The sequence below is a fragment of the Dendrobates tinctorius genome, unplaced genomic scaffold (genome assembly GCF_039654945.1).
Source record: "Dendrobates tinctorius isolate UK_male_01 unplaced genomic scaffold, ASM3965494v1 ptg000162l, whole genome shotgun sequence".
NCBI lineage: Eukaryota > Metazoa > Chordata > Amphibia > Anura > Dendrobatidae > Dendrobates > Dendrobates tinctorius.
In genome coordinates, this window is record NW_027361829.1 from 20199829 (window position 1) to 20227396 (window position 27568).

General features: G+C 47.4%; 1 protein-coding gene across 4 annotated transcripts; it reads right to left on the reverse strand.

Moving 5' to 3' along the window:
* Nucleotides 1-259: 259 nt before the first annotated feature.
* On the reverse strand, nt 260-7090 carry LOC141052651 (uncharacterized). Of its 4 annotated transcripts, XM_073549879.1 has the most exons (8): nt 6236-7090; nt 6073-6164; nt 2238-2371; nt 2085-2156; nt 1882-1965; nt 1580-1793; nt 1340-1499; nt 260-1222 (listed from the first exon to the last, which is right to left on the reverse strand). In XM_073549879.1, exons 3-8 carry the CDS (start codon nt 2280-2282, stop codon nt 733-735), a joined length of 1065 nt encoding a protein of 354 aa, XP_073405980.1. In that variant the 5' UTR covers nt 2283-2371; nt 6073-6164; nt 6236-7090; the 3' UTR covers nt 260-732. The 4 variants fall into 4 exon arrangements, 3 of the variants coding, with proteins under 3 accessions (XP_073405980.1, XP_073405981.1, XP_073405979.1); XM_073549880.1 differs by lacking the exons at nt 6073-6164; nt 6236-7090 and having other exon boundaries at nt 2238-4979; XM_073549878.1 differs by lacking the exons at nt 6073-6164; nt 6236-7090 and having other exon boundaries at nt 2085-4979.
* Between the last annotated feature and the right edge of the window lie 20478 nt (nt 7091-27568).

Consider the following 27568-nt stretch of genomic DNA (forward strand, 5'->3'; position numbering starts at 1 on the left):
CTTTTTTCTTTCATAGTTTTGATACCTTTACACCAATTGTGGGTAATAAAAGTGTTGTGTATTTGTACCTGTACACCACCGGTGTACTTTGAACCTTTACCAAATGTTGTGTTTTTTTTACCTGTACACCACCGGTGTACTTTGAAACTTTACCAAGAAGTGTTTACACTAAAGAAAAAAATTAAAGGACACAATAAAATTCTTTTGAAACAAAAACATATTTATTTTAGCAATTTTTTTACAAAATTAGATACCGGTATTTTAAAATTTTTTGGAGAAAATTAGAGATGCCAGTAGTTTTGGGTGGAGATATCATCGGAGGGGTTAACAGGGCTGACCACATTGAGGGGGGGGTGGAGGACTGGGAATGGAGTTGGTGAGGATCAGAAGTGGAAGGGGGTTGAAAACATGAGGTTGGGACGGGAGTTAAACAGAGGATGTTTGTGGGAACATTGAAGGTGTGTGTGGGGGTGGGTATGGTGAGGGCATTGGGGTATAATGCAATGGGGAAGGAAGGTAATGGGAAGAATGGAATGGGGAACTAGAGAAAGGAGGAGTGGTAGGAGGATGGATGGGCGGTGGAAGGATGGACAGAGGGAGGATGGACGGAGGGAGGATGGACGGTGGAATGAGGTGATGGAATAGGTGCATGGGTAGATTGGGAGGCTTCGGATACTGCAGTCACTAGAGCATTGTGACAGGCTTGCATCACATGCATCTGCAGGTGAGGATTTAAACCTTCCATTTGCCGGACAACTGACTGAAAAAAATATGTCTCGGCATCTGGTTTGACTCTGCATTCATTCGTTCCATGTAACTTCTGAGTTCCATGATACTTTGATTTATCATGTTCAACCCAGAAGTTAACTGTTTCCCCAAAATACGGAATGCATTCTGAACGGTTGAATTCAGATTCAAACAGTCAGACAAGGTCATCCTTTCCTGATCTCTCAGACGCTGCCGTCCAGAACCAAAAGTTGGTCGAGATGTTGCGGCAGTGTCAGAGGGATGGGGTAAAGGGAACTCTAAATAGTCACCTGCAGCTTCATGTGATGAAGACTGCCCTGCTGCTCCAGTGCTGGTGGAGGGGATAGAGGGACGAGACAAGAGGGAAGGTACAGAAGGGTTGGATACCTCGATGTGGTCCCCGGTGGCGGTCTCCGAAGGGATCCCTCCAGAGGGAGGCAACTCAGAAGCAGGCTCCCGAGTGCTGCAGATGGTGCTAGAAAAGAGAAAAAAAATATTAATATATTTATATTTCATTTAGCATTGCTGAAAAAAAAAATTAGGTTAAACATGTCAACATTTATACTACAGAAATGGTGTGTGGAATATTTACCTTTTGCTCACCATCGTCGACCGGAGGAACGACAGGGCTCTGTAATGTTTATACGGGGTGCTCCTGCGTCCTCTCGATCCACTCGGGGCCTGCATCTCCTTGTTGAAGTCCCTCTTGAAGCGATCCCTGAGCGACCGCCACCGTATGAAAACCCTGTCACCTGTGAAGGAAAAAAAAAAAGTGGTTAGTATTCAACACTTCACATGCTGTAATATAAGTTACTAAAATTGGAATACTTACGCACAAAATCCCTGGCCCTCGCATCGAGCTCCTCCCAGTTCTCTACAACCTCCAAACACACCTCATCCCATAGCTGTCGGGTGGTCGGTTGGTCGGCATGGAAGCGGTTTGCCATGTTCCACAGCGGCTCCCGTGGTTGCACAACCTCGATGAGGGCGTCCACATCTATTATAAGACCCTCTTCCACAGGTCTGTGGGGAGCACGCTGTGAAACCTGTGAAGAGAAGAAAAAAAAAAAAAGGAATATTAAATTCTAACACATGAGGTTCATTAATCAATCACCCAAATAAAGGGTTACTTACTGTTCGCCGACCGCCAGAGGCATCACCTCGACGACGCTGAGATGTCCTGAGAGTCGCTCTAGTGCGGGCACCGGATTGTGAAGACTGTAAAAAAAAATTTTTTGGGGGGTTGGATGGATGCATAGTTATTGTGGCTGTGATGAATGTTTGTGTTGGGTGTAGCATTATGTATGTATGTGAGTTTTTGTATCTGCTAAACTTACACTCTGCGTGCCCCCTCCTTGCATTTCTCCACACTGCATGTCTCCTCCTGGAAGCTCCTCAGATTCAGCTTCCTGTGAAAACATAATACATGCATATATTGTTAAAAAAAAATTGTGTAAAATAAGAGTAAAAAACCCCATTATTTATATAACTTCAGTTCGCTGATGATGTGAGGGGGAGCTCCCAGAAGAAGACATTATTTCTCCGGTTTATCTTGCGGGTTTGCTGCGGTCTGGCTGGTGGGTATGCTGCGGCCTGGCGGGTTTGCAGTCCTTCCTGAACTGATCTGCAAGTATAAAGACACTTGTTAAGCTACTATACAAAGGATAACAAAAGCTTTTGTGGTGCCCCTGAGGCTCAGTCGCCACAGAGGTACTGCACCTTCTCCTAAGGTGTGGTGCCCCACCATCCAGGTAAGTTGGAGGCTCCTGACCACGCTCCAACACTCGCACCCCACACAATGGAGTAGTTCAGCACAACCACATTGCGGCTCCTTGCTTAGAGAGAAGCAGAGCACCTTTGGTGGTTCCCTGCTTGGAACACTAGACGTGCTGGGAGGTGGGTGGAGTTCAGGATATATATATATATTGTAGGGATGTGACTCGCTCAGGTGCAGCGGGAGACAATTATGAGGCAGGTTTTCCCAAAGTCCATGTGGTTTATTAACTTCATAAACCCACAAGGCAGCGTAACACTGAAATGTAACCTTCACTTCAGGCAAAGGAACAGAAATGTCCGTGGCTTCAGACTCGGACTGAGAGTCTCAGCACATGCTGGGAGCTGTAGTCCTCCCCATATACACTCTCTGTAGTGTCCCACCTGGACACATGGAAGTCTGTCCACACTCAGACAGACTCCCTCCACTCACTCACATGTGCCAAACACCTCAATTACATAGCCCTGTAACCACACCCACAGGTGATCACATGGCTATGACATCACTAAAGGTTGTATTGCACATACAGGCTTCCCTGACACAGTGTAACAGAAAGATCAGCAGTACCTCTGCTGATCAATACACCCTGGATCCTGCATCCCAAGGCCACCCACCTTGAGACCCATAATGGTCATTTAGGACCCTGCTCCTGTTACCACACTGAATGTGCCTGTACACCCGTCCTGGGACACCCACACAGCGCCCCCTAGCTGACATAGTGGTCACTACACCACATACCTCCCTCCTCTGTTCAAACTTGTGGGGTTGAACACATGACATCACCCAGGTATCTTGAGACCTGGCACCCATGTCACCTTGCCCTACAAGTCGAGAGGACCATCTCCATCTGTTTCTGTAGTCAAACTGCCTCATATTCACGTTAGGCCTCCCCCGCCCCCAGCGGTCAGTATCTCGGCCTTGGGCTTTGGCCTTCCCGTCAACGTCCGTCAGTGTGATCAGACACTCTTTAGTCTCCACCTGTTTGCATTGCGCTCCGTCACCCGACCTTTCTCTCACTGGCTGGCTCTCCCAGTTCACACGGTCATGAGTCCCACGTCCAGCTGGGCCAACTGGCTGGTCTGAGTCTGACCCTCTGTCACTATGTCCACCACCGGGTCTCGTGCCTATGTTACTATGATTAGAACGGCCACTTGCGGACTCTCGACGTTCTTGCCTTCGACTACCTGTTCTTTCATTCCTTGGAGGATCCCTTCGGGTCCTTACACCTTGGGTTGGAGGTGGATGCCACCTGACATTCTCTATATGCTCATTCATCTGCAGCCGATCCTGTCTTAGCTGCTCAATCTCCTTCAGGTACGCTACCCGATATTCCAGGAGCATGCGAAGCGTCTCAATGCTTTCCACCGAACCAACCACAATGACAGGAACCATGTCATCTTCAACAGCGACTTGGATTTCACCAGCAGGTGGGATCCTCACTCTCTTCACACTGGATCGATTCACCATCTCCTGCATCACCTTTCCAAGTCTGCCAACGACTTTCCCTACCAGATTTCTGGGTACCGGAATTATGTCTTCCACAAAGCCCAGCCGACTTTGAGCTTCCCTTGCAAGCTCCAGACGTCGAGCGGCTTTCCTATTATGCTCCACGAGCATCTGTTTCGTGCGGAGACATTGTAGGTGCATCTCCTTCAGGACAGCCACCCTTCTCTCTGTGTCTTCTGTTTCTGCCAGTATCACCAACTGGTCTGTTTCTGGTGCCCAGCTCACACTATAGGCCTTTACTGCCTTTTTAAAGGTCTCATGGACACCTTCGCTGGCACACGCTTCTCGCACGTTTTCGGGTACCTCCATCACGCACTTAAAGGTCATGGACTTGCTCTCATCCTGGACAGATGGCTCTGGGTTCCCCACGGAATTGTAGGGATGTGACTCGCTCAGGTGCAGCGGGAGACAATTATGAGGCAGGTTTTCCCAAAGTCCATGTGGTTTATTAACTTCATAAACCCACAAGGCAGCGTAACACTGAAATGAAACCTTCACTTCAGGCAAAGGAACAGAAATGTCCGTGGCTTCAGACTCGGACTGAGAGTCTCAGCACATGCTGGGAGCTGTAGTCCTCCCCATATACACTCTCTGTAGTGTCCCACCTGGACACATGGAAGTCTGTCCACACTCAGACAGACTCCCTCCACTCTCTCACATGTGCCAAACACATCAATTACATAGCCCTGTAACCACACCCACAGGTGATCACATGGCTATGACATCACTAAAGGTTGTATTGCACATACAGGCTTCCCTGACACAGTGTAACAGAAAGATCAGCAGTACCTCTGCTGATCAATACACCCTGGATCCTGCATCCCAAGGCCACCCACCTTGAGACCCATAATGGTCATTTAGGACCCTGCTCCTGTTACCACACTGAATGTGCCTGTACACCCGTCCTGGGACACCCACACAGCGCCCCCTAGCTGACATAGTGGTCACTACACCACAATATATATATACTGTATATATATATATATATATATGGTTTAGGATAACAGGTTAGTCTGACAGGAGGTCAGTGAGGAAGGAAGCCACTCGGGAGGAGTGGGGATCCCTGGAAGAAGGGATGGAGGAAGGAGTGCTGCAGCTGCCTCAGTGAAATGAGCCAGCTGGCACGGGAAAGGAAAAGAGAGAAGGAGAAGGACGTTGACCTGAAGCCTGAGCTTCCATAGAAGGGAAAGGACAAGTACGGAATGTAGGAGTAGAAGGGAACACAGAAGAGGTGGGTTAGAGGAAGAACCCTGCCTAGAAGTTCTAAGCGCAAGGCCGGGGCCCGGTCCCCGAGGTTGTATCAACACTAATGGTTCTGCAGCAGACACCGGTGGAGTAGTGGGCTGTAAATGCACTACTCCCATCTAAGACTTGAGGGCACAACAGCAATACAGATAAAGAGCCGGGACTTAGGAGTAGAGAGTCCCCGAAGCAGGCTACAGCTGTCTGCCGTGCAAGTAGAGTTCTTGGGAACATCTGTCAGGAGGAACTCTGGAGTACCACGGTACTGAAGATCTTCACACTTAAAGGCGCTATAGAGGAGACGTTCAGGAAAGGCACATAAGTTGGCGGAGTATGGAAGGGAGCTTTCCATCTTGCCTGGAGGTTGACCGAGTCCCTGACCCGGAGGACACGGCACAGAAGCGGGCACTACAGACTGTGAGTAAAGCTTTGGAACTACATGCCCTGGTGTCCTCCATTCCTCCCTGCGTCCACCCGCCTGACACTGCTACATCCCCTGCGCCAGACACTACATCACCTAAGTGTCTCCACATCTACACTGCCCTGGAACAACAGCCCTGCCTGTGGAGGGCTATACCATCATTGCTGCACCACACCATCTGTCCCGGAGGATCTGCATGCAGCGTCGGCTTAACACCTCCCTTGCCAAATGCCACAGGTGGCGTCACGAACTATATATCCAAACCATTACATTCCCCCATTACTTGGGCGCCCAGGGCCACGGTCCAGGTCACCGCTGCTGTGACTCGTCCTACTGATACCGGCCCGGTACTGGCGACCCACTTTCAGGCCTTTATACTTACTGGGAAAACTGAAGTCTTTTCCTAATGCGAGTCTGCTGCGGTCTGGTGGGTTTGCTGCGGCCTGGCGGGTCTGCAGTCCTTCCTGAACTGATCTGCAAGTATAAAGACACTTGTTAAGCTACTATACAAAGGATAACAAAAGCTTTCAGGCCTTTATACTTACTTGGAAAACTGAAGTCTTTTCCTATGCGGCTCTGCTGCGGCCTGGCGGGTCTGCTGCGGTCTGGTGGGTTTGCTGCGGCCTGGCGGGTTTGCAGTGCTTCCTGAACTAATCTGCAAGTATAAATACACTTTTAATAACATAAAAAAATCTTCATTTGTATTTAATGTGTGTAATTCCCTGAAAATTTCTCACTGAGAGTATACCCACACTTTTAAGTGATTGCATGTGTGTAGTTCCCTGACAATCTCTCACTGAGAGTGTAACCACACTGTGATTGCATGTGTGTAATTCCCTGAAAATCTCTCACTGAGAGTATACTCACACTTTTAAGTGATTGCATGTGTTTAATTCCCTGACAATCTCTCACTGAGAGTGTAGCCACACTGTGATTGCATGTGTGTAAATTCCCTGAATATCTCTCACTGAGAGTGTAACCAAACTGTGATTGCATGTGTGTAATTCCCTGAAAATCTCTCACTGAGAGTATATCCACACTTGTAAGTGATTATGTGGCTCCCCTGAGGGTTCAGTCGCCACAGAGGTACTGCACCTCCTCCTGAGGTGTGGTACCCCACCATCCAGGTAAAGTGGAGACACCTGACCACACTCCAACACCTGCATCCCACACAACAGTTTCTCTTGTTATGGTATAACTTATTGGAGTTGGTGCATTTGTTTGCTGGGAGGCTCACCAGGTGGTGATGTCATCCTGTGCATTTTTTTGCACACTGGTTCTGTTTTTAATGCTGTTTTCTGTGTTTTTCACAGTTTTTTTCAGTGTCAATATGGACTTCCGTGCACGTGATAATACATGGCGTGCTCAAATAAATGAAGTGCTCCAGGATAGTACGGGCAATTCTAGTGATGGTTCCAACCTAGCCATACAGGAATCTATTTCTCAATTTAAAGATCTCCTTAAAAAACGGACAAAGGTTTGGTGGAACCACGAGTTTCTAGATAGATATATTCAGTCTGATCTCATTCCAATGGGACTACGTGTCCAGGTATTCCCCTCTTTCCCTATATCCGACGAAAATTTTAAAAACAGGTGGGAAGAATTAACAAATATATGCTCTAAAGGGTTCATGATCTTATTAAAGGAAATGAACCATAATACATTGGGAACCTTGGAAGCAGAGATTGATCAATTACAGGCTGGTTTGCGTAAAAATATGACAAGTGATTCCCTAAAAAAATTCAATGAAGAAACTGATATTGAATTACAAAAATGGGCCCATGACATACAAGTAATTAAATCTAAAAAGTTTAAATGGGACATTTTGGATAAACAGCAGTCCCGTGTATATCACTGGCGTCATGGTTATGAACGTTCAAGATCAAGACACAGAAATACATCTTTCTCTAGATCAAGGTCTACTTCGATACGTTCAAATAAATCATTTGAGGGTGAATCCTCTGGTAAATTTACTTCTAATCAGGGATTGTCGCCCAGTGATTCCTTGAGTCAACGCATAGCCACACGCCAATTTATAAAGAGCAAGACGTCGAGTGGGAGGTCTACTCAAAATGGATCTCATAATAAACCACAGGTATTGAACCTTTCTCAACACGTTCTGACTGAGGTACAGATTGATGTACTCAGCAGGGGTCTCTCGTTTTCACCTACTAACCAATTTAATTTTTTTACAGCTTTGAAATATTTACAATTATTTTCTCGTAAATTATTATTGAGAAAATTACATCATCGTGGTCAAACGTCGGCATCTTTGAATACTCTTGAGATGGAAGCCTTACGTAATCTTGAAGATCTACTTGAGGAACAGGCAGCACCCCAGACAAGTAGGTTCCCTGTTGCATTATTGCCCAGATCGGCTAAGTTCCCTCCCTTGTCTCTGAGTCCAGCTATTGAGATTTTTACAAAACTCGTCATGGATGATTTTAAGAAATTATCCACTAGAAAGAGATTTGATAATTTAACTTTTAAACAGCATCAGGCAATCCAACAGTTGCAGGCTCTTCCTGACGTTGTTTTTAAATCTGCAGACAAGGGAGGGAACATTGTCGTCTGGCCTTGTGATAAGTATGAACGTGAAGCCTTTCGGCAACTTAGGGATTCAAACACTTATACTAAATTAACATCAAATCCCATGGCTTCCTTCTCAATTGAGCTTCAAAAGATTTTATTTGAGGCTTATGAATCCAATATTATCTCCAAGAAGGTTCTTGATGGTTTGATTGTTTCTAATCCAAAGGTGCCGACGTTTTACTTGTTACCTAAGATCCACAAGGATGCCCTCAACCCCCCAGGGCGTCCTATTGTGTCGGGAATTGATGGCTTATGTGATGTGGTCTGTAAATTTATTGATTTCTACTTGAAACCTATTGTAGAGACCCTGCCATCTTTTGTTCGCGACACAACGGACGTTCTGGCACGGGTTGACGGCATCCTTGTGGAACATGAGACCATTTTTGTAGTTGCTGACGTGGAGTCACTTTACACCTGCATCGACCATACTCATGGCTTGGATGCGGTGCGCCTCTTCTTGGGGACCTCCGACCTGGATGGCCCTTTGTGCGATCTCGTTCTCGAGCTGCTGCACTATGTCTTGTCCCACAACTTTTTTGTATTTAAAGATGTCTTTTACCTCCAGTGGCGGGGCTCAGCCATGGGCGCGGCCTGTGCGCCCGCGTATGCAAATCTCTTCCTGGGTTCCTGGGAGAGACATATTTTTGGCGACGCGGGCGTGCCGGCCGCTTCCCATGTGTTGTGCTGGCTTCGCTATATTGATGACATCCTGATGTTGTGGGACGGGACGGTGCAGCAGCTCGGAGACTTCATGAATCAACTTAACCAAAATTCCCTTAATATTAGATTAACCTACCATCATAGTAGTACTAGAGTGGACTTCCTGGACATATCTTTGGAGGTTGACCCCTCACGTCGGGTCAGGACAGATGTGTTCAGGAAGCCCACCTCGGTTAATTCTTTGATTCATGCAGAATCTGCACATCATCCAGCTACCATTAGGGCCGTCCCGGTTGGACAGTTCCTAGGAGTGAGGCGCATTTGCTCCTCTGATGTCCTTTTTGAGGCCCAGGCTGCCGACCTTAAACAACGCTTTCGGGCCCGGGGTTACAGTGGCAGATCCATTAAACAAGGATATGATCGGGCCAGGAAAACTCCACGTAATACTTTATTGCATTCCAAGAAGGGCCAAGATAAAGCTGGATTTGATGGTCCCATTCGATTTATTACTACTTTCAATCATCAATGGACAAACATGCGTCAGATCCTCACCAAACATTGGGATGTCTTAAAAGCTGATCCGGTTCTTGAGTCCATTTTGGGTGACCTCCCCGCCATGACATCTCGACGTTCCAAAAATCTGGGCGATTTATTGGTCAAGAGCCATTATGTTCCGGCAATTCGTAATACTTTTGGGTCTCGTGGTCCAACTCCGGGCTTCTTTCCCTGCGGCCACTGCCTCGCATGCGCCAATGCCCAACGGAGTATAAATTTTACCGCTTCGGATGGTTTGCGCACCTTTGATATTCGCCATCGTATTTCCTGCGGCAGCACCAATGTGGTCTATTATGCCACTTGTGGCTGCCCCAGGATATACGTTGGTTTGACAACAAGGGAACTACGTGTACGGGTGCGCGAACACGTCCGTGATATTGGCGCTGCAAAAGCAGTTATGGACCCCTCGGAACTCAAAACAATCCCGCGCCACTTCAAAACCCACCATAATTGTGATGCGGGGTCCCTCAGAATACGTGGCATTGATATTCTCCATCTGGGGATTAGAGGGGGGAATTATAAAAAGATTTTGGCCCAGATGGAGACTCGTTGGATTGTTTTGTTGGACACTATGGCCCCTAAGGGCCTAAATGAACATCTCAGTTTTGCACCATTCCTATGAGTTCTAGTTTCTGTATAAATGGCCTATGCTTGTCATCTGTTGGTTCTATCACTGCCTTATGTCCCTTTTATTTCTTTCTTTTTGTTTTTATTATTATTGTTTTTAAACTTCCTGAATTTTTTGTGTGATTATAGGATTCCTTACCTCTCTTCTTGTGATATATTTAGAACTCTCAAAACTTGAAACGGCTGCAGAATTTTTGAAAAGAACCAAAACAGATGGATATACTATGATGACTCCCTCCTCACCTTCTCTGCAGCCTGTTTTATTGATCTACATATTTTTTGAGCTTTATATCACTTTGTATTATTTGTTCATTGTTTATATTGTATTGTTGTCATGATTGGTGCATTTATTCACATTTGTCCTTTATTGTCTTTTTCTGCTTTGTTTCTTTTGTACCTTTTTCTTATTTATGGGTGTTTATTTTGTTATATTATTATTGGGGCGGATTATCTGCCTTTATATGCATTATGTACCTTTGGGTTCACCCATATTTATTATTATATTTATGGTGGCAGATTGTGCTGAGCCAAGGTGGCTGTGCGCGTCCGCGGTGGTGGGCGCCTGTGTTCTCTGGCTGCAGGGCGTCTTTATGCCTCCATGCACAACGGGATAGTTTCTGTCCCGTTTGTGCATGAGATGGCATGACGCCCGGGCTGTGTGGAGTGCCTGGCGCGCACACCGCGCATGCGCCGTTACAAACCACCGCCATTGGCTCTTCTGCATCACGTGACCCATCACATGAGCTATTTTAAGGTCCTATTCCTCACTACTTACTATCCCCTTGAGAAAGCAGGCTTCAGAGCCCGCGAAACGCGTGTCGGGGTGGACATCAGGCACCTGGGGCTCCCGCTCTGGCTTCTTAGATCCCGGTAAGCTGCACTGTTCATTGGTTTAATCTGGTAGTTCAGGATATATGACGCTATTATTGCAATCCACGATGGGAACTTCCTGACCTGTCTTTTATATATATTTTTTCTTTTGGTCACTTGACCTGAATATTTGCTTACAATAGGATTGCTTTGCCAGAGGGGTGGCCCTCGTGTCTTGCCTGTATGTTCCTTGGTGCACTATCTTACTATGTATGATTATTTATATATTTTGTATGCACAATAAACATTTATATATTTTTATACAAAAAAGCATTTCTCTTGCTGTCACCGCGTACTCCAGTTTCTCTTGTTATGGTATCCCACACAACATAGTAGTGTAGCAAAGCATCCTTCGGTGGCTTCCTGCTTGGAACACAAAGAGTGCTGGGAGGTGGGTGGAGCTTAGTCTGCACCAAAAGAGTGGGAATATATTAGGATTTGGTCAGTCTGTCACAGGAGTCTGTGAGAGGAGATCTCCGGAGAGGGATGGATGAAGGGAGTGCTGCAGCAGACCTCAGTGACCTGGGTCTGCTGGCACAGGAAGGAGAGATTCAGAAAGCCTAATTCTCCATAAGAAAGAAGGATTTGTACGGAACGTTAGGAGGAAAGGAGGACTAAGGGTTAGGGTTAGAGCAGAACCCTTCCCAAATTCACAGCGCAAGGCCGGGGTCCGGTCCCCGAGGTTGTATGGATACTAATGGTCCTGCAGCAGACACCGGAGAAATAGAAGTTGTCACCACTTTATTCCCACATCAGACTTGGGGGTATAGGGAAGGTGACCTGACGGACGGACAGACTTGTCAGAATAGCGAAAGGAAGGTTTGCACAATTTAGACAGGTGTCAGTTACTACAGTGGGGAAACAGCTGAGAAAGTGTAGTGGACGTGCAGTACCTTGGGTTGACCAGTAGAGGGCAGGGAGGAGTGTGAGCAAAGGACTTGACATCAGCTTAGGGCTTAGGAAACCGTTGGTCATGGGGGCGGAGTTACAGGGAACCGGGAATTATATAAATTTGACAGGAGGGTTCCAGAAAGTTACAGTCCCCAGGGGGAGCTCCAGTGACAGGAGGACTACGACAGTTTGTGCACTGTGATGAAAACTAAACGAGGGGGACTGAGGAGAGAGAAAGTCAGGGGGGTGGTCCTGACACAAAAGTACCGCAGCATAGACAAGGCACCGAGGTAAAGCATACCGTATTGGGAGAGACGACTGATCAGTAAAAGTACTGTTGGTTTACGGGCCTAAGGAGGCCACAGTGATGGATCTGACAGGAGCGTCGAAGAGTGAAGAGTGGACGGTGCGTATATGTACGTCCCCGGTGTAAAGTACGGTGTGCGTGAAGCGGCCCTGGAAACGGAGGGCCGATAAGTGAATTGAAGTGCGGTGTACTTCGGAGGCCGTCAGGCGGACGGCAAGAGAATAAACTTGGACCTGTTGTACCTGACACTTGCCTCCATCGTGTCTCTGTTAAGTCTCTGCGCGGTAAGAGAGGGACCACCCCCCAGTCCGGCCCACTGACCCTACACGGGCACAACAGCAACATGAGTGAGCCGGGACTAGGTAGCAAGGAGTCCCCGAAGCAGGCTACAGCTGTCTGCCGTACAAGTAGAGTTCATAGGAACATCAGAAAGGAGGAACTCCAGTGTAACTCAGTACTGTGAGTACTTCACCATAGGCGCAAGAAGAGAGACGTTCAGAAAAGGCACAAGTTGGCGGAGTGTTGGAACGGAGTGCTTCATCTAGCTTGGAGGTTGACTGAGCCCCTGACCCGGAGGACACGGCACGGATGCGGGCACCTGTATGCACAACAGACTGTGAGTAAAGCTTTGGAACTACATGTCCTGGTGTCCTCCGCTTATTCCTGCACCAACACCCTCAGCACTGCTACATCTCTGTGCCTGACACTGCACCATCTACGTCTCTCCCCAGTCTCTTCACCTACACTGCCTTGGGACTACTGCCCTACCTGTGAAGGGCCACACCATCATTGCTGCACCACACCATCTGTCTCAGAGGATCTGTCTGCAGCGTCGGCTTAACATCTTCATTGCCGAACACCACAGGTGGCGTCACGAATCGTTCACTTATAAACATTCACCATCATCCACATGTTCAACATCCTCCCTTTTACAATGGACGCCTAGGGCCACGGACCGGGTCGCAGCTGCCGTGACATCCCCCATTGAAATCCATGGGCCCGGCTCTGAGTACCCCGCCGCCCTGGGTGCGAGGGCGATCCAATTGCATGTGTGTAATTCCCTCACAATCTCTCACTGAGAGTTTACCCACACTTTTACGTGATTACATGTGTGTAATTCCCCTGACAATCTCTCACTGAGAGTATAACCACACTTGTATACCAAACACCAACACTTAATGTTACCTTTTTTGCACGTATACCCATACTTAATTTTACCTGGTTTTAAAATAATACTACGGACAGTTTTTATACACAGTTTTTATTAATTTTTTTTGGGGGGGTTTAATTTTTTTTTTCACAAGTAGGAGCTACTCTGCTCTTTATTTTAAATACCACAATAAATAAAAAAAAAAAAAAATCCAGAACACATACTACAGTAACACCACATGCAAATCACAGTTACACCACATACAATACACATAACACAATCACAGCACACTTGAAAATATGCAAATAAAGTTACAGTAGTATGAAAATAAAATGCATTACACATGCAACAGAAAAACAATTAGGCTGAGTTCACACGTGGCGTTTTTTTCGCGTTTCCACGGCGGTTTTAATCGCGCGATTTTGCCGTGAAAACGCGAAAAATAAGCATCCCATGCATTCCTATGGGATTCCGCAATGCTGTGCTAATGCTGCGGTTTTTACCGCGGCGGAATCGCTTCGCGGTAAAAACCGCAGCATGCTCATTAATTTGCGGAATCGCGGCGATCCCGCACCCATAGGAATGCATTGTTCCGCTTACTTCCCGCATGTGGCTGTGCACACCATGCGGAAAGTAAGCAGAACAATTGCGGATGGTACCCACGGTCCGGAGGAGAGGAGACTGTCCTCCGGGCTTTGGGTACCATATCCCTGTAAAAAAAAGAATTTAAAAATAAAAAATATTGTTATTCTCACCCTCCGACGTCCCGCACAGCCTTCCCGCCTCTCTCCACGCTCCCGTTCCCAGTAATCCTTTGCGAAAATACCCGTGATGGCGTCCGTTCTCGCGGGATCGCGAAGTCTCGCGGTCATTCGCGCGACGTCATCGCGAATTACCGCGAGACATCGCGATCCCGCGAGAACGGACGTCATCGCGGGCATTTTCGCAAAGGATTACTGGGAACGGATGCGCGGGACGTCGGAGGGTAAGAATAACACCATTTTTTTATTTTTTTTTGCATTTTTTCTTTTACTACTGATGCTGCATAGGCGGCCTCAGTAGTAAAAAGTTGGTCACACTCGTCAAACACTATGTTTGACGAGTGTGACCAACCTGTCAATCAGTTCTCCAAGCGATGCTACAGATCGCTTGGAAAACGCTAGCATTTTGCGAGCTAAATACGCTTGCAAAATGCTAGTTTTTCCGCGGGAAAATCGCGGGAATTTAAAATGCGATTTTCCCGCGGACTGGAATTCCGGAATTCTCGCGGTAATTTCCGCGAGAGTTCCGGTACGTGTGCACTTAGCCTTAAAGTATGAAAAAAAGCATAATAAAAATACACATACACAGACATGCAACAATGGGAGGCCATGGACATACAGGCAGGAAGGCAGACCACACACACACACAGGCAGGCCACACACACAGACATGCCCCATACAAATAGGTTTTATACTCACACAATTGCAGGCTTTGCTGGCAGGCTGTTGGTGCTGGCTGGCACTGGCAGGCCTCTTGGGCCTGGCTTGGTGCTGAGCAGGTGCTGGCAGGCCTCTTGCTCCTGGCTTGTGGTTGCAGGGGTCTTGCTGCTGGGCAGTTGATAGCAGGCTCTGTCTCTAATCTGTCTTGTCTCTCTTGCTGGTGCCGGATGTCTGGGCCCAATGTTTAGCCCACCTTTATATAGTTTTTGGACTGTCTGGAAAAGTATCTTTTTTACTGAGCATGCTCAGTGCGAAAAAGCGGATTCCGTGAAATTGCGGATCCACCGCCCATAGGCGGCCATTCTATCAAATGGCGGACAACGGCGGATCCGCTGTCTCCCGCCATTTTGACGGCGCCAAAAAACGTTGCAAAGTCCGTTCACCTCAGACAGAATCCGCCAAAAATCTGGCAGATCCACCAAATAGCGGATGTAACGGACGACCATCCGCCAAAATCTGCCACTAATGTATCTCAATGGAAAAAAATGGCGGATCCGCCATTTTCAAATTTTGGCGGATTTTGACTGATTGGGAAAAACTAATGTGTGAAACAGGCCTTAGTTAAGTCTGTCCCATGCAAGGGGTCAGTCTGGGACCAGTGGTTCTTCAAGCTGGAGAATATTTATGTTTTTCCTTACTTTCCGTTAATCTGCTGTTTGCAACTTGACATTAAACCACTCAAATTGGACTTTAAGCCTGTGTGTTGCCTCATTACTGCAACCCTGCCATTACCTACCAGAGCGAATCCCTACAATTGGTGGACTGAATGCGGGCAAACGTAGTGAGGCCAGGCTGTTTTTCTTATTTTTGATTTGTAGCCCAGCCTATGTCCTGGGTGAAACGAGTGGCACAGACCCAGGCGGGGAACTTTCCAGAAATGGAGGCCACGGTAAAAACACTCATAGAGGCCATGCAACAGCAGCAGCAGGCTATGCAGCAGCAGGCTACACAGCTACAGCAGGCTATGCAGCAGCAGCAGGAGGCCATGTGGCAGCAGCAGGAGGCCATGCGACAGCAGGCTATGCAGCAGCAGGCTATGCAGCAGCAGCAAGAAACCAATCAGCTGTTGATACAGCATATCACGACAGCGCAGACAAAAGGAACTAACCGGGGAATCCATGATGTCCAGAAAGCGGTTCGTACAGCGGATCCCAAAATGGAGAAGTCGAACAATGTGGAGGCGTACCTGGAGATGTTTGAAGGAGTCGCTGAGAGAGAGAAGCTGCCCCGGGGACCAGTGGGCAGAAATCATCGCTCCGTTTCTGTGACGTCCGTCTGCGAGTCTGGGCTGCAGTAAGACAGCACCCCGAGCAACCCTGATACCCTTTACCCCTTTACAGGGATCTGGATTTACAGCAGAACCCAGGAGGTAGCTGTCTGGATAAGAGCAGCAGACCAGAGCAGGACGGTCGCCAGAAAGGGGTTAAAAAAAAGGGACCAAAAGCGTAGTCAGGAATCCAAGTCTAAACTAGGCGGGCAGCTGAGGTACAAAAATGTCAGACAGTAGCAGAGTCAAATCCAGGCCTAGGTCAGAGTCATAAACTGGGAGGGAGGCAGAGATACAAAATCGTTAGGCAGGAGCAGAGTCAGAAATGCAGGCAAAGGTCAGAATCAAAGATGGCAAATAACAAACTAGCACACTGGGGAAACCAGGACTATATCTGGCAGCCTGCAAGACCAGCCCCAAGGTATTTGAGGGATCAGATCATCCCTCACAGGTTCACGGTCTGATGATGTCATTAGGACCGCCCCCAGGACCAGGCCAGATGGTGATGCACCAACTCCTTCATGATCGACAGAGGAGCGCAGCCTGCGGCCGCCAGATGCCTGCGGCCGCCAGATGCCTGCCGAGGAGCCTCCTCCCTGTTAGCAGTACCCACGGGCGGACCATGGTGCCTCCCAGTGGCCGAGGCCTGAGTTTGACCATGACATGACAGTCCGGCGCCTCCCAGAGGCCGAGACCGGAATAGCAGAGCTCGGGTCTGACGGTGACGTGCCAGTCTGGTGCCTCCTAGTGGCCAAAGCAGGAAGAGCAGTCTCTGTATCCAATGGTGATGTGACAGTTTCTTGCCCCAGGACCTTTGAAAGCGTATCAGGACCTACCCATGGAGCAAAGGGCGGACTACAGTACACGGTCGTCAAGGGTGAGATACTGGCACATCTTGGGGTAAATGTGTTAGTTCGGGCCCAGCGGGTACACCAGTGGGAGTTTACCCCCTCCAAGCCGGCTCGGTCCCAGTATTATGACCTGATGCACCTTTTACGAAAGTGGTTGCAGCCTGAGGTGTTGTCCCCCACGGCCATGCTGGACCGCATAGTGACTGATAAGTTTTGGAGGGCTTTGCCCCCTCCCTCCAGACATGGGTCAGACAGGCATCCTCTACTAATGCCATGCAGATGATAGACCTCATAGGGGCTACCAAAGAGCTACAGGGAGGGACTCCCCGGAAGGTAACAAGAAGGTTCCCTAAGTCTCCACCCCTGGTTCGGCGAGTGGAGCCAAGGAAAGCCGCTCAGGACTTATCTGGGGAAGTAAGGAGCCCCATAATCTGCTGGCGGTGACAGGAACCAGGTCATATGAGAGCTGATTGCCCCCACCTGGCTGAGCCTATGGACACAAACTTTGGGTATCGCCAGTCTCACTATGCTGAACCGATATGTGCACTGGGCACCCCGAAAGGTCCCAATATGGAACATTTGTGTTGGGTTGAAGTGGAAGGCACCCCGGTTGTGGCCCTATTGGACTCAGGGAGTCTTGTAACCCGGGTACGAGCCAGCTGGATACAAACCAGCGAGTATACGGGTCAGAAAATAGGGGTGTTGTGTATACCTGGGGACTTAAAAGACTATCCCACGGCACTAGTGGTGATAAACACGCCAGCGGGAAGGCAGTGCCATGAGGTGGGGGTAGTGACTAATCTGCATTATGAAGTGATAATTGGAAGAGACTTTCCTTTATTTTCTGTGCTGTGGCCATCTATTGTCCCACCCACGGAGCAACTGCCGGCACCAGAGGCAATCAGGTTACATTCTCCAGAAGTAGGGCATGAACCTGGTGGCCCAGAGAAAGAAGTGCTGGTGGTAGGGATAACCTTCCCTTCGAAGGAGGAGGGGAAGAATTCTCCCATAGAAATATTGGCTGGAGAGGTGAAAGACTTGCTGCCGGGACCCGAGTTGTTAGACTTGAATGTAGCAGGTGACAATTTTGGTACGGCGCAACTCCGAGGCCCTACTTTGGCCCGGGCCAGAGAAAATGTACTGTTTGTTAATGGGGAACCCGAACAAACTGGGGTAGCTATAGTGTTGTCACGCTTTGAGCTGAGCCAAGATTTGTTGTACTGAGTGGGAAAAAATACGTGGGGAAATGGTAGCACAGTTATTGGTACCTCAGGCATATCGTAGGTTGGTAATGGACTTAGCGCATGCGCATGTACTTGGGGGGGCATTTAGGCCAAAAGAAAACCCTAGACCGAATTCTGCAGCGATTCTGCTGGCTAGGGGTCCATGAAGAAGTTAAACGGTGCTGTAATTCCTGTCCAGTATGCCAGGTAACCAGTCCCCAGCCTCACTTTCAGAGTCCCTTGGTGCCTTTACCAATCATAGAGGTACCCTTCGAGAGAGTGGCAATGGATCTGGTCGGGCCTCTCAATAAATCGGCAAGGGGACACCAACACATCTTGGTAGTTCTAGATTATGCTACCTGATATCCTGAGGCCATTCCTCTGCGCCACACATCAGCTAAGCTTATAGTAAAGGAACTCATGGATATGCTTTTGCGGGTGGGAATTCCTCAAGAAATTTTAACAGACCAGGGAACCCCCTTCATGTCAAAAATTATGAAGGAACTCTGCAGTTTGCTAAATGTTAAACAGTTGCGCACATCGGTCTATCATCACCAAACAGATGGTCTGGTAGAAAGATTCAATAAGACGCAGAAGAACATGTTAAAAAAGGCAGTTTCCAAAGATGGGAAGGACTGGGATCTCTTATTGCCATATTTGTTGTTTGCAGTGCGGGAGGTGCCTCAGGCATCTACGAGGGTTCTCGCCCTTTGAACTATTGTACGGCAGACATCCACGGGGCTTACTCGATATAGCCAAAGAGGCCTGGGAGAACCCACCTACCCCCCACAAAAGTGTGATAGAACATGTTGCAAAAATGCAAGAAAGAATGGAGACAGTCCTACCCTTAGTCTGGGAGCATATGGACGCAGCACAACATTCATAGAGTCGGGTCTATAACTGGGGGGCTCGGGTAAGAACCTTTAGCCCTGGGGATCAGGTGTTGGTACTTGTGCTTACCATAGATAGCAAATTTCTTGCAAGGTGGCAGGAACCCTACGAGATCATGGAAAAGGTAGGGCCAGTAGACTACAATGTACACCAGCCAGGACGGAGAAAGCCAGAACAGGTTTACCATGTAAATTTGCTTAAACCATGGAAAGATAGAGAAAACCTTGGTGGGGATAGTCCGCTGCCTGCATTTCAGATGGAGAAGGCTCCATCACCTCGGGGCGAGACAGGAGAAGCCCAACCCGCAGTCAAAATTGCAGACACTTTGTCTCCTAGACAGGTTCAGGAGGTCCAGGAGTTCATTAGCTGAAATACAGATGTTTTTTCGGAGCTCCCCGGATGCACCTCCCTAATCCAACATGACATTGTCACGGAGCCACAGGCCAAAGTCCGACTAAAGCCATATTGGGTGCCTGAGGACCGGAGACAAGCCATCTCGGAAGAGGTAAAAACTATGCTACAGTTAGGGGTCATAAAAGAGTCCCAAAGTGAGTGGGCCAGCCCAGTAGTCCTAATACCCAAGCCTGATAGGTCTCTAAGATTCTGTAATGATTTTAGAAACTTAATGACATTTCAAAGTTTGACGCCTACCCTATGCCTCGGGTTGACGAGTTGATAGAGCGATTTGGGCAGGCACGGTATTTTACAACTCTGGACCTCACAAAAGGTTATTGGCAGGTACCCCTAACAGAGGCGGTGAAGGAAAAAACGGCTTCTGTAACACCAGAGGGGCTGTTCCAATATAAGGTGTTACCCTTTGGGTTGCATGGGGCACCAGCAACGATCCAGCGATTAATGGATATTGTTCTCCGTCCCCATCGCCGCTATGCCTCAGCCTATCTAGATGATATTATTGTGTACAGCACCGACTGGGAAAGTCACTTAGCAAAAGTACAGGCAGTGATAGACTCTCTGTGACAAGCAGGGCTAACTGCCAACCCAAAGAAGTGTTCCATAGGGTTGGAGGAAGTTCGGTACTTGGGTTACGTCATTGGGAGAGGAGTTCTCAAGCCTCAAGTAAACAAAGCGGAGGCAATTCAGAACTGACCCTGTCCCCTCACAACAAAACAGGTAAAAGCCTTCTTAGGTTGGGTGGGATATTACAGGCGGTTCATTCCCAACTTTGCAACCCTGTCCACGCCTTTAACAGACTGCTTAAAAGGGAGGAAATCTGTGATGGTCCACTGGAATGATCAGTTAGAGGAGGCCTTTACAAAGTTAAAAGGGGTACTGTGTGGTACACCAGTACTGATCACTCCAAATTTCAAAAAAGAGTTCGTTGTACAGACAGATGCCTCTGAGATAGGGCTCGGGGTGGTGCTGTCTCAGGAGGTTAACGGGGAAGAACATCCCGTTAGTTTCCTAAGCCGGAAGCTTACCCCAGCTGAAACCAGGTACAGTATTGTGGAGAGAGAGTGCCTGGCCATCAAGTGGGCACTGGAGTCATTGCGCTACTATACTATTTGCTGGGGAGAACATTTCAGTTGGTGACAGATCATTTCCCTCATACGTGGATGAGTCAAGCTAAGGAGAGGAATGCTCGAGTCACCAGGTGGTTCCTGCCCCTGCAAAATTTTTCAGTAGAACATCGAGCAGGCAGACTACTGGGGAATGCAGATACCCTGTCCAGAGTTCACTATGTCGTGTCCACCCCTTTAGGGTTGAACATAGAAGGGAGGTATGTGGTACAGTAAAGGGTGTTTTACTGGATGGGAGATACATTTCTCCTAGCAGGTTAATGTTTGGCTGGGTTTTTCCCTAAAGACAGGACCTGCGATGATGTCATGGTCACGTATTCAGCCCATGTGATGTTTACCTCACTTGTGAGAGGGGTTATGGGCTATGTAATGGAGGTTGGTGTTTGGCACATGGTAAGTGTGTCTGGAAGTTACAGGAACTTGGCTGGACTTAGCCTGCACTTGTATACAGGATCCCCGTGCTGCAGGACTATAGCAGCAAGACTCTCAACAACCCTGGGAATGGCACCTGGCGGATGCCACGGACCTGGCAGCCGCTTAGTTAAGCCCATCCCGTGCAAGGGATGAGTCTGGGACCAGTGGTTCTCCAAGCTGGAGTATATTTATGGTTTTCCTTACTTTCTGTTAATCTGCTGTTTGCAATGTGACATTAAACCACTGAAATTGGACTTTAAGCCTATGTGTTGCCTCGTTACTGCAGCCCTGCCATTACCTACCAGAGCGAATCCCTACACTATCTATCTATCCCATATCTATCTATCTGTGTGTGTAAACATTCTTCAATGCTCAGGCAAGGGTTACCAATCCCTATAACAAATATATTCAAAAAAGTCCGGCACTCAAGTTTAAGGATGCTTGTAAGAAATGTATTTCATAGAGACTTAACCCCAAATCAGTTTCAATTTAACGTTTCAGTCATTTACTTGACCTTCATCAGACTGTGATAAAAAAAGGAAGATACAAAACTGAATCAATCCACAAGTAAGATTAATACAAGAGTAAATCTAGCAAATAAATTTACAATGGTACATATTGACAGATTAGAATGAAAATATGATGTATCACATCGAATTAGATTAGAATGAAAATATAATGTATCACATAGAATAATAATTATTTTGGTCACAAGTCAAAGAATTTCAATATTCGTCAGTTCTAAAAATAAAAGTAAATATGACTCAAAGTCCACAGAAACATGTTTATAACTGCACCAATATTCATATGTGAGAAACAATGGCCAAAATTAGTATAATACATAAAGTATTAATATGATGCATAAATTATGAGAAAAAGGCATTGAAACCTGAATCGCCAGATGAAGACGTACTAATATAGAAAAAACTGATGATCTTGGTGCAATTAACTGGGACGATATCCTGAGGCAAAAAAATTCAAAGAAAATGGGAGATGTTTATTAGCATCCTGAATAGGACCTGTGCACAATATATACTGTATGGGAATAAACATGCTAGAAATAGGAGGAGACCACTATGGCTAAATAGAGCTGTAAGGGATGCAATAAGTGACAAAAATAAAGCATTTAGAGAATTAAACCAAGTAGGTAGTGATGAGGCATTAAATAAATACAGAAGATTAAATAAATTCTGTAAAAAGCAAATCAAGACAGCAAAGATTGAGACAGAAAGACTCATTGCCAGAGAAAGTAAAAATAATCCCAAAATATTCTTAAACTACAAAAATAGTAAGAAGCTAAAAATGATAGTGTTGGCCCCCTTAAAAATAGTCTGGGTGAAATGGTGGATGAGGATGAGGAAAAAGCCAATATGCTAAATGACTTTTTTTCAACAGTATTTACACAAGACAATCCCATGACGGATAACATGATCAGGGATAATAATTCTCCATTAAATGTCACCTACTTAACCCAGCAGGAAGTACGGCGGCGTCTAAAAATCACTAAAATTGACAAATCCCCGGGCCTGGATGGGATACACCCCCGAGTGCTGCAGGAATTAAGTACAGTCATAGATAGACCATTATTTTTAATCTTTAAAGATTCCATAATAACAGGGTCAGTACCACAGGACTGGCATATAGCAAATGTGGTGCCAATATTCAAAAAGGGGACAAAAACTGAACTTGAAAATTATAGGCCAGTAAGTATAACCTCAACTGTGGGTAAAATCCTTAAGGGTTTTCTAAGAGATACTATACTGGAGTATCTTTGAAGAATAACCTCATGACCCAATATCAACATGGGTTTACAAAGGACCATTCCTGTCAGACTAATCTGATAAGCTTTTATGAAGAGGTAAATTCTGGACTGGACCAAGGGAATGCAGTGGATGTGGTGTACATGGACTTTTCAAAAGCTTTTGATACGGTGCCACACAAAAGGTTGATACATAATATGAGAACAATGGGGATAGGGGAAAATATGTGTAAGTGGGTTAAGAGCTGGCTCAGGGATAGGAAACAAAGGGTGGTTATCAATGGAGCACACTCAGACTGGGTCATGGTTAGCAGTGGGGTACCACAGGGGTCAGTATTGGGCCCGCTTCTTTTTAACATATTTATTAATGACCTTGTAGGGGGCATAGAGAGTAGAATTTCAATATTTGCAGATGACACTAAACTCTGCAGGGTAATCAATACAGAGGAGGACAATTTTATATTACAGGAGGAATTATGTAAACTAGAAGCTTGGGCTGATAAATGGCAAATGAGCTTTAATGGGGATAAATGTAAGGTCATGCACTTGGGTAGAATGAACAAGATGTATAATTATGTGCTTATTTGTAAAACACTGGGCAAAACTGTCACTGAAAACGACCTGGGTGTATGGGTGGATGACAAACTCACATTTACTTGCCAGTATCAGGCAGCTGCTGTAAAGGCAAATAACATAATGGGATGCATTAAAAGAGGCATAGATGCTCATGAGGAGAACATAATTTTACCTCTATATAAGTCACTAGTGCGACCACACTTAGAATACTGTGTACAATTCTGGTTTCTGATGTATAAGAAAGACATAGCTGAACTGGAGCGGGTGCAGAGAAGAGCGACCAAGGTTATTAGGGAACTAGGTGGTCTGCAATACCAAGATAGGTTATTACACTGGGGGTTATTTAGTTTGGAAAATCAAAGGCTTAGGGGTGATCTTATTACAATGTAAAATATATGCTGGGCCAGTACAAAGACCTTTGTAATGATCTTTTTACTCTTAGACCTGTGACGGGGACAAGGGGGCATCCTTTACGTCTGGAGGAAAGAAGGTTTAAGCATACTCACAGACGCGGATTCTTTACTGTAAGAGCAGTGAGACTATGGAACTCTCTGCCATATGATGTTGTAATTAGAGTTGAGCGAAACGGGTCGAAAAAATTCAAAAGTCGCCGACTTTTGGCAAAGTCGGGTTTCATGAAACGAAACCCGACCCTAGGATGAGGTCGGCCACGAGGTCGGCGACTTACGCGCCAAAGTCGCGTTTCAAAAGTTTGTTTTGCGCTCTTTTTCAGCCAATCAGGATCCACGGACACTGTGGGCAACGTGATGACATATGCACGGGTCACCACCATCTTTCAGAAGGGCCTGCAAGTGATTGGCTTGCTTTGGTGGGCGTCACAGGGGGTATAAAAGGGCGTGCACGCCGACCGCCATCTTACTTCTGCCGATCTTAGTATAGGGAGAGGTTGCTGCTGATTCTGTAGGGAGAGCGTTAGGCAGGGAAGAAGACAAAAAAACTGCTTCTGCTGCTAGCGATTTGGCCTGCACAAGACACAAGTCACTGTGTGTGCAGTGCAAGGGGAGGCTATATTGTGGTGTATCAGTGGTGTTGGTTGTTGGGCTGCCTTTTAAGGCTTCCTGACACGCTGGCATTGCTGTTTACCCACTGCTCCGCAAACTGCTTTTTTAAAAGCAATCCAATCTCCCTTATCCTCTCGTCACTTTGGTCACAGGCAGCTGTGCCATCGAGCGTGTCACATAGCGCTCAGATATCAGTGGGCCTCACACCATCCACAAGTGTCCAGTGTCCAAAAGTGTACGCAGAGATTCAAAATCTCCATTATCCTCTCGTCACTTTGGTCACAGGCAGCTGTGCCATCGAGCGTGTCACATAGCGCTCAGATATCAGTGGGCCTCACACCATCCACAAGTGTCCAGTGTCCAAAAGTGTACGCAGAGATTCAAAATCTCCATTATCCTCTCATCACTTTGGTCACAGGCAGCTGTGCCATCGAGCGTGTCACATAGCGCTCAGATATCAGTGGGCCTCACACCATCCACAAGTGTCCAGTGTCCAAAAGTGTACGCAGAGATTCAAAATCTCCATTATCCTCTCGTCACTTTGGTCAAAGGCAGCTGTGCCATCGAGCGTGTCACATAGCGCTCAGATATCAGTGGGCCTCACACAATCCACAAGTGTCCACTGTCCACAAGTGTGTGCAGAAATTCTAAAACTCCCCTGTCCTATAGACACCTTGTACCTTGTTTTACATTACTATATAGTTTGTTGGATTTTGTCTACATTTCTACCAAAAATGAGGAAGGCTGGTGGAAGAGGCCGTGGAATTGGGCGGGGGTTGGCAGCTGGTAATGATGGTGTTGGTGGTGGATCTGATGGTAATGGCAAGAGCAAAATAGGACCGAATGCAGGAGGTGCTGACCCTGCGTCATCGTCTGGCTACATAAGGCCTCGAACGCTTAGTTTTCTAGGAGTTGGCAAACCGCTTTTAAAGGCAGAGCATCAGGAAAAAGTTTTGTCTTACATTGCTGACTCAGCCTCCAGCTCTATCGCCTCCTCTTCTTCAGTTGTAAAAAGTAAAAGCACTGAGTCGTCATTGGAGGCTCATGTTCATGAACCACACCTTTCCTTGTGTCCTTCACCCCAACCAAGATTGAAGGATGACGCAGGCCATACTACTGATTACTCCATGGAGCTGTTTTCACATACCATGCCTGGATTATCAAGTGAAATGGTGAATTACCCAGGCCAAGATGAATCTGACATGGAGTGCACTGATGCACAGCCGCTGATGGATGATTCTGCTGGTACATTCACTCAGAGCACTACATTGTCCTCGCAGTGTACAGAGCCAGATTCTGACCCTGATGAGACTCAGGTGCCCCTTCCCGCACACTATACCACCATACACGGTGACACAGAGGAAGGTGCACATGACATAGAAGAGGAGGTGATGGATGACCCAGTTGTTGACCCAGATTGGCATCCATTGGGGGAAGAGGGTGCTGCTTCCAATAGCTCAGATGAGGAGCATCCACAGCAGACATCGACATCGCAACAGCTGTTATCTGGCAGGCCCGGAGCACTCCAAAGACAGGTTCCAAACATCAAAAGAGTTGCTGGACAGCTTGTCCAGAGGGTCAAAAGATCACAGCGTGCTAGGCCGCAAAATGTCTGCCAAAGTAGGAAGAGTGCAGTGTGGCACTTTTTTGAACAAAATCCTCATGATCAGGCCAAGGTTATCTGTAAGAAGTGCGCAAAGACCTTTAGCCGAGGGAAAAATCTGAAAAATTTGAATACCAGTTGCATGCTTAGATATTTAACCAGCATGCACTTGCAAGCGTGGACACAACACCAAACCTCAAGTGCCACATGTGCAACTGATCACAACGAAGGTAGTCAGCAACGCTACATTGTTTCCCCCACTGTAAGCCCACCGGTTAGCACAGCAGCAAATGTTGAGGTGTCGTTGCAAGGCCACAGCAGTCAGGGAATCCCACTGTTATATCAACGAAAGACTGATTCTAGGCCATCAGAAAGAACACCAACTCCATCACCATCATCAACCCTCTTTCAGTCCGCCCTGTCCACCGCTACTTCCACCATATGCAGCTCTCAAGTCCAGGTCACCCTCCCAGACACTATGAGTAGGTCAAGAAAGTACTCAGTCTCTCATCCGCGTACACTGGGTTTGAATGCCCACATTGCCAAACTAATCTCGTTTGAGATGATGCCCTTTCGGTTGGTGGAAAGCACAGCTTTTCGCGAACTCATGGCCTATGCAGTACCACGCTATGACCTACCCAGTCTCCACTTCTTCTCTCGCAAAGCCATCCCAGCCCTCCACCATCATGTGAAAGACCGCATTGTCCATGCACTCAAGCAGTCAGTGAGCGGAAAGGTGCACCTCACAACTGATGCATGGTCCAGTCGGCATGGCCAGGGCCGTTACGTGTCCATCACTGCGCACTGGGTTAATGTGGTGGATGCAGGGTCCACAGGGGACATCGGTGGTGGGACAGTGCTGCCTAGCCCACGGTATAGGAAACAGTTGGCTGTAGGCGTTCGACCCTCCTCCTCCTCCTCCTCCTCCAGAAGCGAAAGCTCGTCCACAGAGCGCAGTCGTACGAGCACTCCATCTGCAGCTGCCACTGTTGCACACAATGTGTCCCCCTATCGAGCAGCTAGTGGAAAGCGTCAGCAGGCTGTGTTGCAGATGATGTGTTTGGGCGACAGACACACCGCCGAGGTGCTGGCCGAGTACTTGAAGCGACAAACTGAGTCATGACTGGGCAGTGTACATCTTGAGGCAGGCAAGGTAGTTAGTGATAACGGCCGTAATTTTGTGGCAGCCATAGCCCTTTCAAAACTCAGCCACATACCTTGCTTGGCTCACACCTTGAACCTGGTGGTGCAGTGCTTCCTCAAAAATTATCCGGAGTTAACAGCCCTGCTCCAGAAGGTGCGAAGACTGTGCGCGCACATCCGCCGGTCGCCTGTACACTCCGTTCGTATGCAGAAGCTGCAGCGATTGCTCCACCTTCCCAACCACCGCCTCATTATCGACATTGCAACAAGGTGGTACTCCACCCTGCACATGGTGGAGCGGCTGTGCGAGCAGAGGCAGGCCATAATGCATTTGTGGGAGGATACACGGCCAGGCACTTTGAGAGCAGACATGGAGTTGACAGGCGTGCAGTGGTCGAAGCTGAAAGACCTTTGTAAAGTCCTTCAGTGTTTTGAGGAATGCACACGGCTGGTAAGCG

Coding starts and splice junctions, on each gene's coding strand:
- LOC141052651 (XM_073549878.1), bottom strand. CDS start 2,225: ATGGGGTTTTTTACTCTTATTTTACACAATTTTTTTTTAACAATATAT. Junction 1,500..1,579: donor GAGGGCCAGGGATTTTGTGC/GTAAGTATTCCA, acceptor TTTCCTTCACAG/GTGACAGGGTTTTCATACGG. Junction 1,223..1,339: donor TCGACGATGGTGAGCAAAAG/GTAAATATTCCA, acceptor TCTCTTTTCTAG/CACCATCTGCAGCACTCGGG.